Below are 18,098 nucleotides of genomic sequence, written 5' to 3'. Positions count from 1 at the left end.
TCTTGCTGTAAAGTTTGGTCCGGCGAGTGCCAACCTAATCCCATACTCTGGCCCGCTGCTATGCTAATTTTAACCACTGGAAAGTGGCCAGGGATATCCTCCCGAAAGTTATACCAGCTACTTTTAATTTTGTTTAGTTAAAGGCAGAATACTGCAGTGTGCACAAAGCTAAATCAAGCACTGTTGGAAGATACGGGAAAGTATAGCAGTATGGCATTGCATTGGGAAAATTTTATCAGGAAAGGTATATAAAAAAAATCTTTCTCTAGATCTAAGTTTTGATGCTTCTGGTCCAGGAACAGCATTAAAGGTAAAGTGACTCAGTTGTTTCAGCTCAAATCAATGAAGCCTCGGCGCAAATTCAACCTGGAAGACTAATTTCAGCATCGCCTGCCTCCAGCTAATGATCGTGTCTGCCTATCAGCGCAGAGCCACACCTTCGTATCAGCCAATCATCGCCCTCTGCCCTGCATTTTAACCTCCTGCACGTCGGCTTCCCAGCTGTGCTGCGACCCACCTCCACCCCTTCTGTCCGTGGCTTCACCCTGCTACATCCGTCACTGATCGCCCATACCAGGCTCCGGGAGCAGACATCCCCAACTCTACCCTACCCATCCATGCTAACTATAATCCATATGATTCTACTATCCATGTCTGATCTGCAAAATATTTAGTCTATACATATTGCTGCTTTTGTCTCTGCTTTTGTCTATTCAGGTTGAAATTATTATTTTTCCCCAACAATGTTTTCCCCAATTTTTTTTTTTTTTTTTTGCCACAATTTTTTCTTGTTTTCCCATCTTTTTACATCTAATATTTTCCCTATTTCCTCCATTTTTTTTTAATTTTTTTTTTAATTTTCCCATTTTTTCCCCGCAGTTCATCCTCCATTTCCCCCCTATTTTTTCCTTATTTATGCCCCAATTTTTCCCCAAATTATTCCTCATTTTTCACATTTTTTGCCATTGGCGATGACCCCAATATTGTAAATTCATCTTCCACACATCATTTTTCTGTTTTCTGGTTCGAGACAACAAATATTTTAGTATAGGTATCGAAAACCAAGTATCTAAACTACTACTACTACTACAGCATTTTATGTTTTTATTGATTCCATTTGCTTTCTTGTATTTATGCAACTGTGAAGCACTTTGAATTGCCTTGTGTATGAATTGTGCTCTACAAATAAACTTGCCTTGCCTTGCTTTGCCTGCTCCTTCCCCGTCATCCTGTATTAACCACATTCACGGCCAGGGCTCCCCTAAAAATCGTCCAGATTAAATAAAGGTCCAATCAGAAAGTCCTATTGTTAGCAGCATTCTCCGCAGTCATCACCCGAGTGTCAGACTTTGCTTGTGAAAGAAAATGACTCTTTAAACAAATGATCATACTTAAGCTTGAAAACCATGGCAACCGGCTCAAAGTGTCAAAACTAAATCGGGAAGCTCGCATCACGGCTGGATTACCGTTACCGCCGGCTTCACAAGGGGAAAAAAGAACAACGGTTTGACGAGAACAAAGGTGTAACAAGTGCCTTTGAGTCCAAAAATAGTGGATTGTACTTAATATGCAGGACTTTTTTCCTAATGGCCTGCAAAGTTTTATTTAGATCCACATGGGCAAAGCTAAACGATTCAAAAGCCGAGCATCCAACATTTCTGCTTGTCACCTATAGGTTAATCATCGTCTATTTACGATTAGCGTTAGCATCTTAGCTCGCGATCCAGGTCGCTCCCTTGGCAGACCCCGATGTATACCGTGGCTAATTTTGGCCTTAATTAGGTCAAAGGGTAAATGGTTTAATTGGGATTGTAGCTCGATGGGAATATAGGATTATGCCCGTGCTTCGGTAGGCAGAAAGAGTTAAAGACTGAGTAGCGCGAGCCAAGTTTCTCTTAGCTGTGTTCACACTTAACGGCTGCACAGCTGCCACCTTCAGTGTGAGAATCCGTCACTTGATATACACGGCTGCGGAGACTGAGATTAAAACGTCTGAGGGTTTCACAACTTCACGAACACATGTCTGTTCTCGCCTGTACAATGGGAGCATGAGGGTGTGTGCTGATGCAATGGCAAAACTTATGCTTTGTTATACTTTTATGTTTCAAAGAGCCGCTGAGGTGGGAAGAGTAGCCAGTATGATAGCAACATTACTTTGAAATACCTATACTTAAAGGTGCACTATGCAACTTTTTATGTAAATGGAAAAAAGTTGATATGAGTGCCTATCTGACCTGATGCAGCGGCTGTATGGGTGGTTAGCTTAGCGAATTAGCTTTTCATCCCTTTGGCTCCAATGATGCTTCAGGATCCGTCTTTTGATGATTGATGTATATGTAACCATGGATACGGTTCAGTCAGTGAAAACCTGAAAATCTACAGGCCATTAGGGTTGTAAGTACAGACGCTATGCTATCCACGCAAGCACCTGCTGTATCACTGAAAGGTCAAATACATAATATCAACTTTTTTTTTGTCATAAAATTGAATAGTGCACCTGTAAAGAGTAGGGTTACCAGGTGACATGGCCCGAAATTCGTGACGGTGTCCGTTATTCGTGGCGCTCCCTCAGCCAATAAGCAGCTTTAAAGGGATATTGCAGGATTTTTGACATAGGGCCTCATTTCCTAGTTATCCAGAGTGGTGTTGATTTTTTGAGATTTTTTTTTTTAATTCATGCAGTCGTTATATGTATTCGAAGAGATTTGTGGTTCTAGGCTAGTGCTAGGCTAGTGCATGTCTATGGTAACTATTAGCCTGCATTAAAAACAGTCTGACCCAAGCACAGTGCACCTGAGGTAAATCACTTATAACACCAGACTACCCATATAAATGTCTATATTGACTGAATAATGTTTGAAATATAACTATTTTGTTAAAATACATACATACTTGCATTTGAGCAGCATCAGCTTCCTGGTTGTAGCTACTCAGCAGCGGAGTGATCTGCTCGGTTTCCGGATCTACAGTAGTTTGTTTACCTGCGGCCGGCATTACTACATGTGGAATTCACAAAGGAGCTTTCTACAAATCAGATATGGCAACGTTTTGCGGATTACCCCATGATTTTGAAGAGGTTTTTAATGCAGGCTACTAGTTACCATAGACATGCACTAGCCTAGCACTAGCCTAGCACCACCAAACTCTTCAAATATAAGGACTGCATGAATTAGAGAGAGAGCGAGCTCAGATTTTATTTCATTAAATGTTTCCTTTCTATACATCAACTATTGCACTATAACCTGTCAAATAAAAGCATACCATACTGTAGATTGGTACCATACTGTAAAGTAGTGACCCAAATAATGACTACCTCTGAATGCTCCAAGTTCAACCAGGTGGAACTTCTACTAAATTTGCCGACTCTCCCAAAGCAACAGAGAGACTGGTTTTAAAACTCATGGTCACAACTCGCTTCTTTTCCACATCCCAAAGTTTTCAAGTGGATGAATTCATATGCACATAATTCTAGCAGGTTCACACATTATTCAAATGTTTTATCTTGTGATTCAAACCGCATGTCTAACTTTCCATCAAGGATTTGACTTTGATACAAATCACTCCTGTATTTGCAGAATGGAGCTTTTTAAACAGGACATTTTCTATACACCTGCCAAGACTTGAAAGGTGCAACGCAGCAAATCACAGGCCTCCAAATGCACTGAGCAAAAGCCTAAATAAAGCGGAGACTGATACGTTTTAACATCTGAAAAGTAAATATTGAATTAAATTTATTCTAAGCCCGTTTTTTGACAGGTCCAACTCATTATTTCCCTTTTGAGTCGAGAGCTTTCACGAACAACTGCTGCCGCTCCATGTGTGACGGCTCGCGGCGCTCGTGCCAATTAAGACAACGCTATAAACACTGCACCTTTTCGGAAAATGGAAATAAGCGACACATAATACGCTGCAAAGCAAATTTACTGCAGTTTTACGGCCACTACTACTACTACTACTATACTACAACAGTTGGACACAAGCTACATCCCCCTCTGCTGCTTCTTGATAAATTGCACTAAGGCAGTTGTTGTTATTACGCAATGCACGGTGCTTAATCTGGGTCCGTCTGGCCTCTCCCAAAAAAAAAATACCCTCACCTTTGAACTGGAAGTGGTTTATACACAAAATTGCCAAAAATAAATACTGTCTGCACTGACCAGAAGCCATTTACTTAATCAAAAAGGCCCCGATTTATGTTTTTTGTGCTTTCAGATGCCTATCCGGTGTCCGAGGTGGTCTACACTTGGACGGAGGGACATGCCAAGTCGGTCGTCGTGGCAGAAGACGGTTCGAGGCTCAATCAGTATCATCTTCTGGGGCAGACGGCGGGTACAGAGGATATCCACACAAGCAGAGGTAAAGCAGCTCAGCTATAGGCGTCCTTTATTCAAAGAACACTCGAGGTTCCTTTAGAATATGGTTGCAGACTGTACTTCCCCAGCACACGTCGTACATTCGAATATAACTACATAAGCACGCCTTACTTCTGTGGTTTTTGTGTCAGGATGGAGTGGGATTGAAGGGCCAGAGAATAATGGGCATCCATCATGAATACTTCACTTTGAGAAGTTTTCACGAAGCATTCTTAAGAAGCCAGAATCTCCTCTTAAAGGAAGATGCCCCAAATTCACCAGCGCAACTCGAAGAACCACTCATAATCTTTTCCATCAGAATGACTATGTAAAAACAAAGACACACCCACTAAACGTCCATATATGGGCAACACAAGATCATCATCATAAGCCAGACATTATAATTAGTTTTCACACTTATCACACAGTACTTTTTACTTCTACTTGTATCATTTTGAAAATAAAATATCTCCACAGTGAGTAAATCTGTACGTATCTAAACCAGAGGCGTCAAACATATGGAGATGATTTAATCCGGCCCCTGCCCTGTAGAGCATAAATTCCAGAGTAGGAAATAAAAAGTAAGTCTCTAGCCCATTCCTGTGCGGAGTTATGAATCAACCACAATGCTCATTCTAGCCACTAGGGGGCATTAAAAAAAAAAAAAAAAGGAAATAGTTCCACACGTGTCCAGCAGAGGGCACTGACATAAGAGCTCAGGATATGAACAACACATTATAGCCACGTGGTAACTGCACATCTTCACAATATAAATAAACTGATCTATGTTAAATCTCTCGAACAATATGTACAATAAAGTACACCTTATCTCATATTTTATTTGTAATGAAATGAAATAATTTGCAGAAATATATGTTACTGACAATTAGAAAGGAATATGATTTTTTGGCTTCATTTTGACTGTGATAAACTTGTTACAAAAGTATTGACATTGATTAACAAAAATATGTTACTTTTTTCAGTAACTTAGGAATATAACCATCCATAATGTACAAGCCTATTTGAAAACTGATTTTTCCTCAGTAGAAATAAAGGGGGTGGAGTTTTGCCATGGCAGCCAAAACTCCTGCACCGCTTTGACCAAATACTACTTTACTCATGTCATAAACCCAACAAGAGTACAAGGAGTCTTCCCCTAAATAGTTTTTTAAGGATTTGACCATAGCAACAGTATTCTTGCAGAACTGAAGGTGGAGTTTAGATCTCTGTAGTGCACAATCCTCAATCTCACATTCATCTGGGGGTCCGGATTTAGCCCCCGGGCCCGGCGTTGCCAATCCCTGCTTTCTGCCGCGGCCGGCCGTAGATTAGAAAAGATCCCTCGGTCGGACTTGTCGGAGGCGTGTGAACATTACAGCTCAATAGTCAATGAGTAACAGTAGCCTTTTCCACACACCACCAGCTGTCCCGTCCCAGCAGGGCCCCCATCCCCGCTCCGCTCAGTTAATCCCCTGCACAACCACCACGGCCAATCCGCTCCGGCGTGAAAGATGACATCACAGAGCGATGACAGGGATTGGTCCGTTTTAGCTGTAGATGGAGTATCGATACTAAGCCTGGTTTTGTAGGTGGGCAGGTGGATGTTATTGGACTATAGGGAGAGTGTGGTGCGGGACTGGCACAGAGAGGAGGGAGGGGAAGAGCGAGGGTGGCACCGACGGCCATCTACTTAAAACTGTTACATAACAAGCCCATGTAATACACTCCATAGTAGAGTTGTTATTAAAAGAATAGGTTTGTCATGGTTGTATAGGTGCACTGTGGCTGACTCACCGCGAAAGGTTAAAGGGTTCAGAGCAGGGAGAGGCTGATATGAAGACCTTATTTTACCACGTAATGATCGAGATGAGAGATCGAGATCGTATGAGTGGTCAGCATGGCACCTTTACTTAAAATCACAGTGGTCTCTACAACACTCCAGGATCAATTGTTTTGTAGGTTTTCCGGTCAGCACAGAAAGCCTTCCAAACAATTGACCACTGTGGTCGAAAGTAAAGGCGCCATGCTGACCACTCATACAGCCACTGGGTCACTACAGGGTCATATCAACTTTTTTCTTTCACATAAAAAGTTGCATTATGCACCTTTAAAGAATTACTCAGTAGTACGAGTTACTATTATTTTACTCATGCAAAGGTGCAGATACTTGCAAGAAGCTAGAAGTAAAAAGTACTGTATGGAAAAACTACTGAGTACTACCCACCTCTAGATATGATACATGTTAGACCACTCCCTGAGGTTCTCAGAGTCAGGACTAAACATGATGAGGCTGCTTTAACAGACAGCTATAATCTAAAAGTCTTTTGAACTTTCAGTGTAATTTTCTGGACTTTAACACACCCTCTACACTTGCCTTTGCTCGCATTAGTCAGACAGACCCACAAATGTTGAGGCCCAATTTGTATCCCTTCCCAAAGGTCGCCGCTGCCTGCATCTATTTGCCCCAAAAGTTTACTCGACATTATCATTGTTTGCCCCCATATCTGTCAACGGGCCATCTGCCGTCCCGTCTGCTACAACCAGAAACTGTGTATATGTCTGGCCTTTGGACCAAAATAGAGGAATGTTTTGGGACACGGCGCCGAAAGCCGGGGGTTTGGAAAGAGTCCAGCGGGGAGGCGGAGATGGAGATGCAGATTGGGTCATATCGCGTCCACTGGGTTAATTCACTCCTGTACGCCGGCCGACTTTTGATAATACATTTGACCGGAACTATATTGAGGCGAGATGCGATCAGATAAGCCTCAGATTGCCTTACTTTTGAGGGGGACAATTTCATGATCTAAATTTAACATAATGATACAGGACTAAATCGAGGGAGTGTGAACAGAAACTTTTTGAAATTGAATGGAGCGTGCCAAGTTGGAACGGTTCAGTGAAATCGTAAATCGCCGTCATGACATCCGACTCTTTCAGGTTTCATCATTTCGATGCTTTCCTCAATCATCTGAACCAAACTGACCGTCTTATCTTTTGGCCGTTGCAAGTTTTTTCTGAAAATTGTGAAGATTTGCGTTTGCTCCCAGCTAAGGCACACATCACTGACTTAAGTATCTGCTGCGGCGCGTGATTAAAAGAAAATCTGACAGGCGCCCGGCGGTTTTCTATTTTTTTATCAGGTCTAGACAAAGTAATGAAAACTCAGACTCAAACAAAGCAGCCAATTAGCGTCTGGTCTTTCTTGTGTTGTTGATTTGCCCATCGTTCCATCGGCTGCATGTCGATATAAGAAGGTTTATCAGCGTTGGACTTGCATCCCTTCTTTATAACCGAAGAAGCCGAGTTTGGGTTCTGGAATGCTAACCCTATAGCGGCCTTTCACCTCAGCCTACCTGCTCGCCGGAAGAGGGCGTGGCCTGTGTGTAGTATCCCTTTAATTTGCACGTCTAATCTGGGACAACATGCCCTTTTGAGTTGCGGCTGAAGTGAAGCCAAAGCAGATTAGCTCCATGTGTTTCTTAAACACTTGAGACCTTTAAGGATACAGTTCTTGTCGCCCCCTCCTCTAAAAACACACCCGTTCTCGTACTGTGACGCTGCATGAGTTTCCAGTGTGACGTTTGAGGTTTACACTTTGACGGGTTCCCCTTTTGGCATTGGGTTTGTTGAGGCTAAAGTCTCTGCTGTCATGGATTGACTCGACAACCTTATGGTCATCAAAGCAGTCGATACGCAACAGGAGCGTCATTACCACCAGGTGTTGCTCCACTCTGCACTGCTCAGTTCTGTTTCCAGTACTGCATGTACAATCTGGTAGTGTACCCATTAGGGGCAAGTAACGGCCCAAAAAAGGAGGACCACAATGATTACTATGTTGACTAATGTTAATTTCAACTTGTGTGTTATTGAAAATGTATGAATAAGGACTTTTAGAGCAGGGAATACTTAGATTGATGGCGTTGTTGGTTTCAATGCCATCAAGTGGTCCTCAATAATATTGTTTATTATGCCTCAATATTTCGAACTTCAGACAGGCCTACCCCATGCAGAAAGAGGACTCCTTTTTGTACACAGCAAAGTTCAAGTTTAGGCCACCTTGAGGAGTCTTGGTCCTCTATCTCCCGACAAGGTTATGAACCTGCCAACAGCTGGCATACATGGCAACCGTGCATATACTGGACTGGGCAACCACTGTTATTATTACCTGCTTGGCTTGATTTGCACCACAGCCGAGTAAATAGGGAAGGGCAATTCATCTAAATGTCTCTACTTTGGTCAACCTCAATGATCACCCTCAATGATCACCATAGGACTTTAGTAAGGTCAGGTTTACAGCCAGACAATGGGAGATGTTTGTGTGTTAAATGAAGGAGGAAAGCATGTGTTCCTGTTTGAGCTGAGGTGTGTATATAAAAGGTACGTTTAAGTTCATGAACCAGCTACATTTTGCCATATCTACCAGCCCTGAGAGTAGACACTAAAAAGCTCCTGTTTCGGTACTAGCGCAATTACAGAGGGCAACACGACATACAAGGGGGTGTGGCCTAGCCGAAGGGGAAGAAAACCTCTCATGGGAATCACAATCTTTCGACTACGGACATATTTGTCACACACAAATAAAGTCAAGCCAAAATCGGCTCCATATGGATGCTTTTTCCACAGCAACTTTTTCAGTAGAAGCGGGGGGAAATGGCACTTGTGGCTAACGTTAGCATATGTAGCATGAAGCTACTATCTTACATGCTTAGTATTGTCAGTTTTTTAAGTATTTATGGGCTGTGGAACAAATTTGCTCCTTTCCATGTCTCTGTATCTTCATTTAGTAGAAAAATATATACATAATTTAGCATTTGTTAAAGTAATGGTGAAGTAATGAGAGATGCATGTTTCAGTAAAGACCAGCACTAACCCGGTGTAAATTTCTTCTGTACAAATATCACAAATCCCTCTCCACAGCAGGCCTCACTCACCAGTTGACCAACATGGCCGCGTTGTTGCCCGGCATGAATGGCAGCTCTCCTCGCACTTGTCTCCATACAAATCCCTGGTAGAGCAGTGTCAGGACGCACCCGATGATCATCCTTCCTCCCCCTGTCCGGCCGCGATCCATGCATTAAGGTCAAAAGGTTGTCCCGGGGGGGGTGGTGTCCCAACTCGTCCCGCTGGCAAATCTGTGTGAGGGATGCTTTGGACCCGGACGACCCGCAGTCATGGGGGCATCCGAGGGAGTTTTTAAGGCCCAAGAATTGAGTCTTCAAGTCGAGACATCGCAAAACGGTGACACGTCAGTGGCAGCGGTGCATTTTCTCCTGCTTTAGTCCAAAATGCGACAAAGATTTGGTCAAAAATCCCTGTAAAAAAAAAAAAAAAAGTTAACCCCCCTCCATCACAAAACGAAATCCTGATCAGAAATCCCCCCCATCTATTTTTTTTAATGTTCCTGTGGGGCTTGCAGGTCTTCCCAGTTCGCGTCGGCTGGGTCAGCTGCTGCGTGCCGCTTCTCTTGGGATTGGCAGAGAGGGGCGGAGCTTAAGCCAGGGATCCCGGGACAGGAAGCGGTTGACAGTGGACAGACAGCACTACATACACCCCCCCCCCCCCCCCCCCCCCCCCCCTCCCTCCTTCCCTCTGTCTCTCTTTCTCACTCTCTCGCTGATGGCAGGATGCAGATTGTAACCAGGGATTAGGGCGGTTCTCAAAGCGGATTTTGCTCGGAGAAAGGAAAGCCGTGTATGTGTGTGTGCGTGTCCGAGTGAACTCGGGTTTGCATGTGTACATGTTATTGATTTTTTTTTTTTTCTTCATGGTTTACTAGTCCCTGCATTCAGCCAGAGAAGAGTTAAGGCCTCTATTGCAATCTTCACTCGTCAAAGGAGATATTGTGGATGATACAAAGGTTAAACAAGGACTACATAAGGACTTAACCAGGCCCTTAAGCAGGTGGAAACCAGGACTATCTGAAACTAAACCAGATTCTAATCATAGTAGAAGGTGATTGATTTTATCACAGGCAGAGACAACTGTTTTGATCCCAAGCACTCGGTTCCTGAATGAAACTTCACTGACAATGGCAATAAAATAACTCTAAAATAACTCTCCCTAAGATGGAAGTTGAATCTGGAAAAAAATACATGTTCACCACAATGACAAAGGAAATCAAACCCAGCAAAGCACAGATCTTTAGTATAGCATCGTCTTCATCTAAAGTTTCATTGAGGATGATCGAGGTGGATAATAGAAGTAGAATCTAAATTAATGCCATTTATTTTAGGGGTGGCCCCACGCTCAAAGCAGCACACAGCTGTGAAATGTGCATAGAATTCTTCGACATTTTTTTGTCACACATTTTGTGACTTTTTTGCCCTTTTTGTTGCGTTTTTGTCACTTTTCTGTTTATTTTGTGGCGTTTTTGCTGCTTTTTCATCACACATTTATGTCACGTTTCATCACACATTTTTTGTCCTTTTTTCCGTCACATGTTTTTTGGCACTTTTTCATCACATTTTTGTCACTTTTCTGTATTTCTTTTGTCGCATTTTTTCAGCTTTTTTCAGCAACATTTTTGTCATTTTTTCTGTCACACATTTTTTGGCACTGTTATTGCGTCACACATTTTTGTCACACTTTTTTTATTTATTTTTTTGGGGTCACACTTTCTTTTTTCTTTTTTTTTGGGTCACACATTTTTGGGTCACTTTTTCCGTCTCACTTTTCCGTCACAACTTTTTTCCCCCACATTTTTGTAGAAAATGCGCTCGGTTAAGGCGGGGGTTAAGAGGTTAACATTGTGTCAAACTGCAGCTCCAGGCGCTCAATTACAACCAATCTCTCACATTCATTTAACACGTCCCGAACACTTTGGAAAAGCAAACTGCGAGCTGTCAATTGTTTAATTTCCCGCAAAGCCGCAGCCAAAATTGTTATGCGCACACTGTTACTCGACACTTTGTTCTGGCATGTGTTACTTTGCCTGTTGATTTGGCTCGTCATCAACATTCATCGTTATGCGTCCTGCGAACCTGTCCATAAACATAAGCCGCCGTCTCCTCATTTGGTATTTGCGAAACCGCGCCCTGCCCGGTAAATCAAATTCTTTCTCCGCTGCGAGCGTATCGAATTGCTCTTAATAATTCCTATTTGGCTCCGGGCGCCCCGTCATTATAAAACATCCATTCTCCGCGCTTGTTTACTGCGCTATCTAACTTTATATCCTTTTTATTTGTTTGTTCCCCCCCAGGGCAGTACACAGTGATGATGGCCCACTTTTACCTGAAGAGGAAGATTGGATATTTTGTCATTCAGACGTATATGCCCTGCTTCATGACCGTCCTCCTGTCCCAGGTGTCGTTCTGGCTCAACCGCGAGTCAGTTCCCGCCCGGACCGTCTTCGGTGAGTGAAGCTTCTCTCATTGGGTTTTTATTTATTTATGTAATATTACTGTTGTGTGCACAGAGAAGGGAATAGCAGACGGCAATATAGTTGGCAGTTAAGGCTTATTAAACACTGTGTTAAATGGAGGCGTGCTTGAATTGGGTTAAGTTTAATTAAATATGGACATATCGTTCATGTTTATCGACTCTGCACATCATTTCTTCTTTAATTCTAGACGAGGGTTATTGGACAAAGAAAATACAAGCAGCACTTTTCACAATTTGCAATCTCAATAATCGTCATGGGACTTTATAACAGGTTTACCTTGTCTTTTGTTTGGCAGAAATAGAACCTATTTGTATTTGACCTTGTAGTGCTTTATGAGTGGATATGAGTTGATGCCAGGACTGTCCGAAACTAGACCAGATTTAAATCAAGTTGAAAATCGAGATTGATCAGTATAAGAAGAAAAAACGTGATTATTTTTTGCCATTTTGTCTGACCTTTTCACTAGCAAGGACCACGCCACAGCAAAGTGCAATTAACATTTTATTCACAAGGTTATAGTGTGGAGTGGAACTGGGCGAGACTGTGGGTGGGGGCTCCGTCTCGGATGAACCCAGCTCTTTGGGACCCCCCCCCTTCTAAGCAGTAGAATCATTGCTGAAATAGAGATGAAGGGAGGGAGGGAGGGGTCGACAGTTTGAAACAAACTGAGATGACGAGGCTTGGCTTGGTAGATACAGTACTGGCTCATGAGTAACTAGAGGCATGGTTGGTGTGCAAAGTGTGATAGGTTGAGGCGTGGAGGCGTTGACTCCATATATGGGGCATTTAAAGGTGAATTATGCAACTTTTTAGTGAAAAAAAAAAAACGTCAATATTAGTGCGTATTTGACCTTGTAGTGCCCAGCGGCTGTGTGAGTGGTCAGCATGGCGCCTTTACTTTCCATCACAGTGGTCTCGAGGACGCTCCTGATCCTGGGGCGTTGTAGAGACTACTGTGATGGAAAGTAAAGGCGCCATGCTGACCACTCATACAGCCTCTTGGTCTCTACCAGTGTTAATTTTGACAACATATTTTAATTTAGTTTTAGTCTTAGTCTTTTGACGAAAATGTAATTTGATTTTAGTCTAGTTTTAGTCAAAAAAAATATCTTCAATTTTAGTCTAGTTTTAGTCGACTAAAATTGCAAGTAAATTTAGTCGACTAAATTTAAGACGAATTTAGTCGACTTTGCATTTATAATATTCATTTTAATCATATTTAATCTTGTTCCTCTGCTTCATGGAGCTGCTCGACATGAACAAAGCTCAGAGCTGATCCTTTGGCAGAGAATTTACATGATCTGAGGCTCTTTCAGACGGTCAATAGAAGTTTGGATGATTTTAGTCTCTCCCTTTCATTTTTATTTAGTCTTATTTTAGTCGACTAAAATATCTGGACATTTTAGTCATAGTTTTAGTCTCATGAAAAACTTTTAATTTAGTTTTAGTCCAATTTTAGTCGTCAAAAATAACACTTTAACTAAAATTAAGACTAAATGTTTTAGTCGACGAAATTAACACTCTCTCTACAAGGTCAAATAAGCACAAACATCAACTATTTTTCTGCATAAAAAAGTTACATAATGCACCTTTAAGTAAAACTTTAGTCTTTGGACAAAAAGTGATATTTAGTCACCAAGTTTAGTGGCCAACTTTACATTTATACTATTTTATTGAAACATATTTAAGCATATTGCACTGCTTCATGGAGCTTTATTGTCTTGGACAGAGCGTAGTTCCTTTAGCATAGAATATGAACTATACGGAGCTCTTTCAAACTGTGTAACTGGAAGTGTAGTTGTTTTTAAATTATTACTTTGACGAAATGTTTTAGTCATGTCTTTTTGTATTTGTAGCAGGAGCTGCAGTAATCTTGTAGCTCAACTCCAGTCCTTCCTGAACTCCTCACGTGTCGTTTCTCCGTAGGCGTGACGACGGTCCTCACCATGACGACGTTGAGCATCAGCGCCAGGAACTCCCTCCCGAAAGTGGCCTACGCGACCGCCATGGACTGGTTCATCGCTGTGTGCTACGCCTTCGTGTTCTCGGCTCTCATCGAATTCGCCACCGTCAACTACTTCACCAAGAGGAGCTGGGCGTGGGACGGCAAGAAGGCCCTGGAAGCGCAACACCCCAAGGTACCATAAGGGGGCGACACGATTAAAAAAAACACAACACCCACACACACAACACTAATGGGAGCGGCGGCGTCCTCGACCACAGCAGCACTTTGCCCGGGCCCCAGATGTAATAAGATGAGGTTGGTGATATAACAAGGTGTTACCGACAATGTAATTTTATAGAGGCGAGATTGACCTTTCAGCGCGTATACAGGACGGAATAAAACTCAAGATGAGCTATAAGCGGTTTAAAATGTCATCCGGAACCACGACAAGGAAGATAATTTAAGATATAAAACTGGAGAATGTTGCCTTTACGTGACTTCGCCTATAGTTTAATATTGAGATGTAGAGTGGTAGAATTTTGTTAATGTTCGGACCCAATTTTAGGGTTAAAATCACCGGGCACGACAACAACAAAACCTCTAGTTTCAAAACTTAAAGGCACACTGTGTAGCATTTGGATTATACTGTTGCAAGCAATACAAAACATGCGTCTAGTATTTGGCCACACATCTCCATGGAGACGGGCTGGAGATGTACCCACTCCCAGGAAAGATAGTCAGGTCTGAGTAGAGGTGAGCCACTCACAGCAAAGACACATCTATCCATCCATCCATTTTCTTCCGCTTTATCCGGGGCCGGGTTGCGGGGGCAGCAGTCTCAGCAGAGATGCCCAAACTTCCCGATCCACACACACCTCCTCCAGCTGTTCTGGGGGGACCCCGAGGCGACACCAGGCCAGCTCGGAGACATAGTCCCACCAACGTGCCCTGGGCCTTCCACGAGGCCTTGTCCCACTAGGACATGCCTGGAACACCTCCCGCGGGAGGCGACCAGGAGGCATCCGGAACAGATGCCCGAGCCACCTCAGCTGGCTCCTTTCGACGTGAAGGAGCAGCGACTCTACTCCGAACTCCTCCCGGGTAACTGAGCTCCTCTCCCGATCTCGAAGGGTGCGCCCAGCCACCCTGCGAAGGAAACTCATTTTGCCTGTATTCGCGACAATAAAATGTGTGTAATAAAAATAAATACTTGTATTTATGCAAATTAGACCCTGATATTACTGTGCTATGTCGGGTTAAGGGCCACATCTCTAATGATCAAGTTCAGCATTTACAGCGTAAACTTCGGTGTGAAGAAAATAATGAGACATAATTTATTTCGGCCCCTGACCTCCATGTGAGATTTTCTTATCATTTTCTGTTAGTCTTTCGCTGCCATCAATATTATAAATATGCTAATGAAAAATAAAAAAGCTGAAAGTTTGAGAGTCAGACCACTGGAGGAAACCGTGGTACGTGACACCCATCGTTAACAAAGTCTTTCTACCTGAGGGCACGACTACAAATGTTTACCAGTGTTCAAATCTCAAATCATTGCAGGGAGAATTTCATTGATCGTCTGGGGCTGCGGAGCAAATTATTCCCGCTGTGGCTCTAAAAACTCATTGTGCTCTCAATGTAATCCACTGTAGAGGAGAGAGGCATAACGATGTCTGCAAAGTTTTTAGTAATGGATGTGAATCAGAATAGATCGTGTAAACACAATTTTAAATATAGTCCGTCCTTAAAATAGTCTTTTTCTTTTCCTGCTAAGAGACTTTGTTTAGTCCTGACAGAATGAGTCTAGTCCTGGTTGGGATACTGCTGCTGCTGCTGCTGCTGCTGCTGCTGCTGCTGCGAATGCAAAGACCTCTACACTGTGAGGGCTCTGGCATGTTCACTGACACAAAAACTCAACTTTGACTCTTTTACCGAGCATTTTGAGAAGGTGATGGGGTTCTTCGATTGTTGTATTGTATTTTGTGATTTGTCTACATTTAAGTGCATTGCTCAAAAATGGTACAGTCTCCACTTAGTTACAGATTTCAGGCCTAGTTTAGACCTTGTTTAAGGAAATATTGAGCATTGGGGTAACTCCTGTAAGCCTTTGCCTTAACAAGCTGTTAGTCACTAAGGATTGTTCAAAGTGTTAGCAACTGAGTTTGAGCTCCAATTTTGTCAATTGAATGTTTACCATTAAAGAAGAACTAAGTAACTTGTTTACCTTAAATCCTTTTCAATGTCGCACTGGGGGTAATACAAGTGTTAATGGGATGATGTGGGGTCTTTCATCTCCCCCTGTGTCTCTGGGTAGTAATCCTCAATTGCAACTTTGCCTGCACCGAGTCGGAGTCACCAATACACACTACTGGAATCACAAAGAAGAAGCTATCAGGCTAGCGGGCAAAGCTAACTGTGGGCTAGCATCACTTAAACAGTATTTACAGCCAAGTTTGAGTGAAAAAAAATTATCTAAATTGTGTAATTGAATGTACAATATCCCTCTGTCCTGTTGTCTTTTCTGTCAGCGTAGTATTTACTCTCACAGACAATTTATGCGTAAAAACTGCAACATGCTACAACACCTGCATTGGCGCTTATGGCCTCTAGGGGCATGAGATACTTATTTCTGCTTTAAGATTCATTGACCAACAGTAGCTAAAACATTATAACCTCCTCAACCTCTCTCACAGCCATTAAGAATGTATGGGATTAGAGCCTTAGAACAGACTTCTGCTTTATCTCTGGTTCATGCGTCATCTATATGCGCTCAACACTGAGTCTAGGCTATCTAAAATGTACCCTTCAGTGAGGGATTCCTGTGGCAGAATTTGTAACCAGAAAACCATGTGCATATACTCTGGTCATACCCCAAGCTAGGAGCATTCTGGGCATATGTTTTTGATATACTGACCAGAGCCTATGGTTGTAGTGTTTACAAATTCCATATCTGCCATTTTTGGTATTCCTCCTATTATGGGTCTGCCACAAGCATTTAAACGGCCTTGGGATTCACCACCTGCTGGACCGGAGGTTGACTTTGCTTAACTGGAAGCTCCCCTGTTCCCCATCGCATGTCTGCTGGGTTCAAGAGTTACTGAACGATCTGAAGCTGGAGAAGCTGAGGTCTTCACTGTGGGGCAACAAAGGAATTTGTGAATATACTGTATATACATATGCTCTTATTCTTCTCCTCCAAACACCTAATTTCTCTCCTCAATCTGTTCTTCTTCTTCTCCCCCCTCCCACAGAAGCGCGACCCTATGGTGCTCTCCAAGAAGTCCAACAACGTCTGCTCCGCCGGCGTCAACTTCACCCCCAACCTGACCAAAGACGTGTCCATCGCCACCATCTCCAACATGGCGTCGGTGCAGATGCGCGGCTGCGACACCCGCATGATGATCGACCCCAAAAAGACCTACAACAGCGTGAGTAAGATTGACAAGATGTCCCGGATAGTGTTCCCCGTCCTCTTCGGCACCTTCAACTTGGTCTACTGGGCGACGTACCTCAACAGGGAACCGATCGTGAAGGGCGTAATCAACTCGTAATTTCGACTTATTTGTTTATTTTTTATCTCAAAGACCAAAAAGTTTAGCTTGGACCGGAGAAGTTGTTGTAACATTGTTTATCTTCTAGACAAAAAAATAAATATCCGTCCCAACGCTTGGAACTCTATCAAGCTCACTGGACGCAAAAGTTCTCGTTTTACAACTGCTTGAAAGACTTCGACCTTTTCTTCAGCTGCAATTTGCATGACGCCATCTTGAGAACAAAAGGGAACTTCTTTTTTTTCGTCTTCATTACCGACAACGTTTACGTCGGTCTTATCGTACGGAAGCGCACACGTCATCAGCACTTTTCAAAGCATTTCCGACCGCTCCAAACGTCCATACTGTATTCTGGAAAAGAGTTTGAAGTGCCCCGAGCTTCAAAAAAAGAAAAAAAAAGAAAAAAAAGAAAAACGAACCCCGCAATACCCCATCCAGGAAACATTAAAAAAAGAAAAAAATCCTTCTCCGTGTGAATGAACAGTGCGTTCCCCGTGAGATTAATGCTGCAAGTGCGTTAATAATTTAGCGTCATGTCTCAGTTCGCGGGGAAAAGAGGGGGGAAAAAAAGAAGCGGGAAAAGTCTTGCCTTTCTCTACGTTTGCGGTGGCTGTGTGTCTTTGTACGGCTTTACTTGAACATTCAAAGAGAGTGCTGCTGCAGGCTTGATTTCCCCAAAGCCTCGACAGTCAAAGCAGCTCATTGTCTTGATGTGGAGTAAGTAAAGGCGAAGGGAAAATAAAAATAACATATAGTTTTGGGAAAGCGTCAAACAGGCGGCGTAGAAATGTGTCTTCACCTACTTTTGGACGAATTTGGGGGGGAAAGAAAGACGACAGGGCATTAATACATGAGGTCTGGTCACTGGA

The 18,098-nt window shown here is 42.9% G+C and overlaps 1 protein-coding gene across 1 annotated transcript in view; it reads left to right on the top strand.

Moving 5' to 3' along the window:
* LOC306982065 (gamma-aminobutyric acid receptor subunit alpha-5-like) overlaps positions 1-17,608 on the top strand; it is a 37,130-nt gene extending 19,522 nt beyond the window's left edge. The window contains exons 7-10 of the mRNA XM_079581845.1: positions 4,213-4,356; positions 11,551-11,703; positions 13,660-13,871; positions 16,930-17,608. Of these exons, the coding sequence (XP_079437971.1) occupies positions 4,213-4,356; positions 11,551-11,703; positions 13,660-13,871; positions 16,930-17,229 (809 nt within the window). The 3' untranslated portion in view covers positions 17,230-17,608. The remainder of the gene's footprint in view (positions 1-4,212; positions 4,357-11,550; positions 11,704-13,659; positions 13,872-16,929) is intronic.
* The last annotated feature ends 490 nt before the right edge of the window (positions 17,609-18,098 follow it).

This window comes from Gobius niger, assembly GCF_951799975.1.
Source record: "Gobius niger genome assembly, chromosome: 23".
NCBI classification, from domain to species: domain Eukaryota; kingdom Metazoa; phylum Chordata; class Actinopteri; order Gobiiformes; family Gobiidae; genus Gobius; species Gobius niger.
Note: the sequence above shows the minus strand (reverse complement) of the source record. Positions and strands in the feature narration are given on the sequence as shown.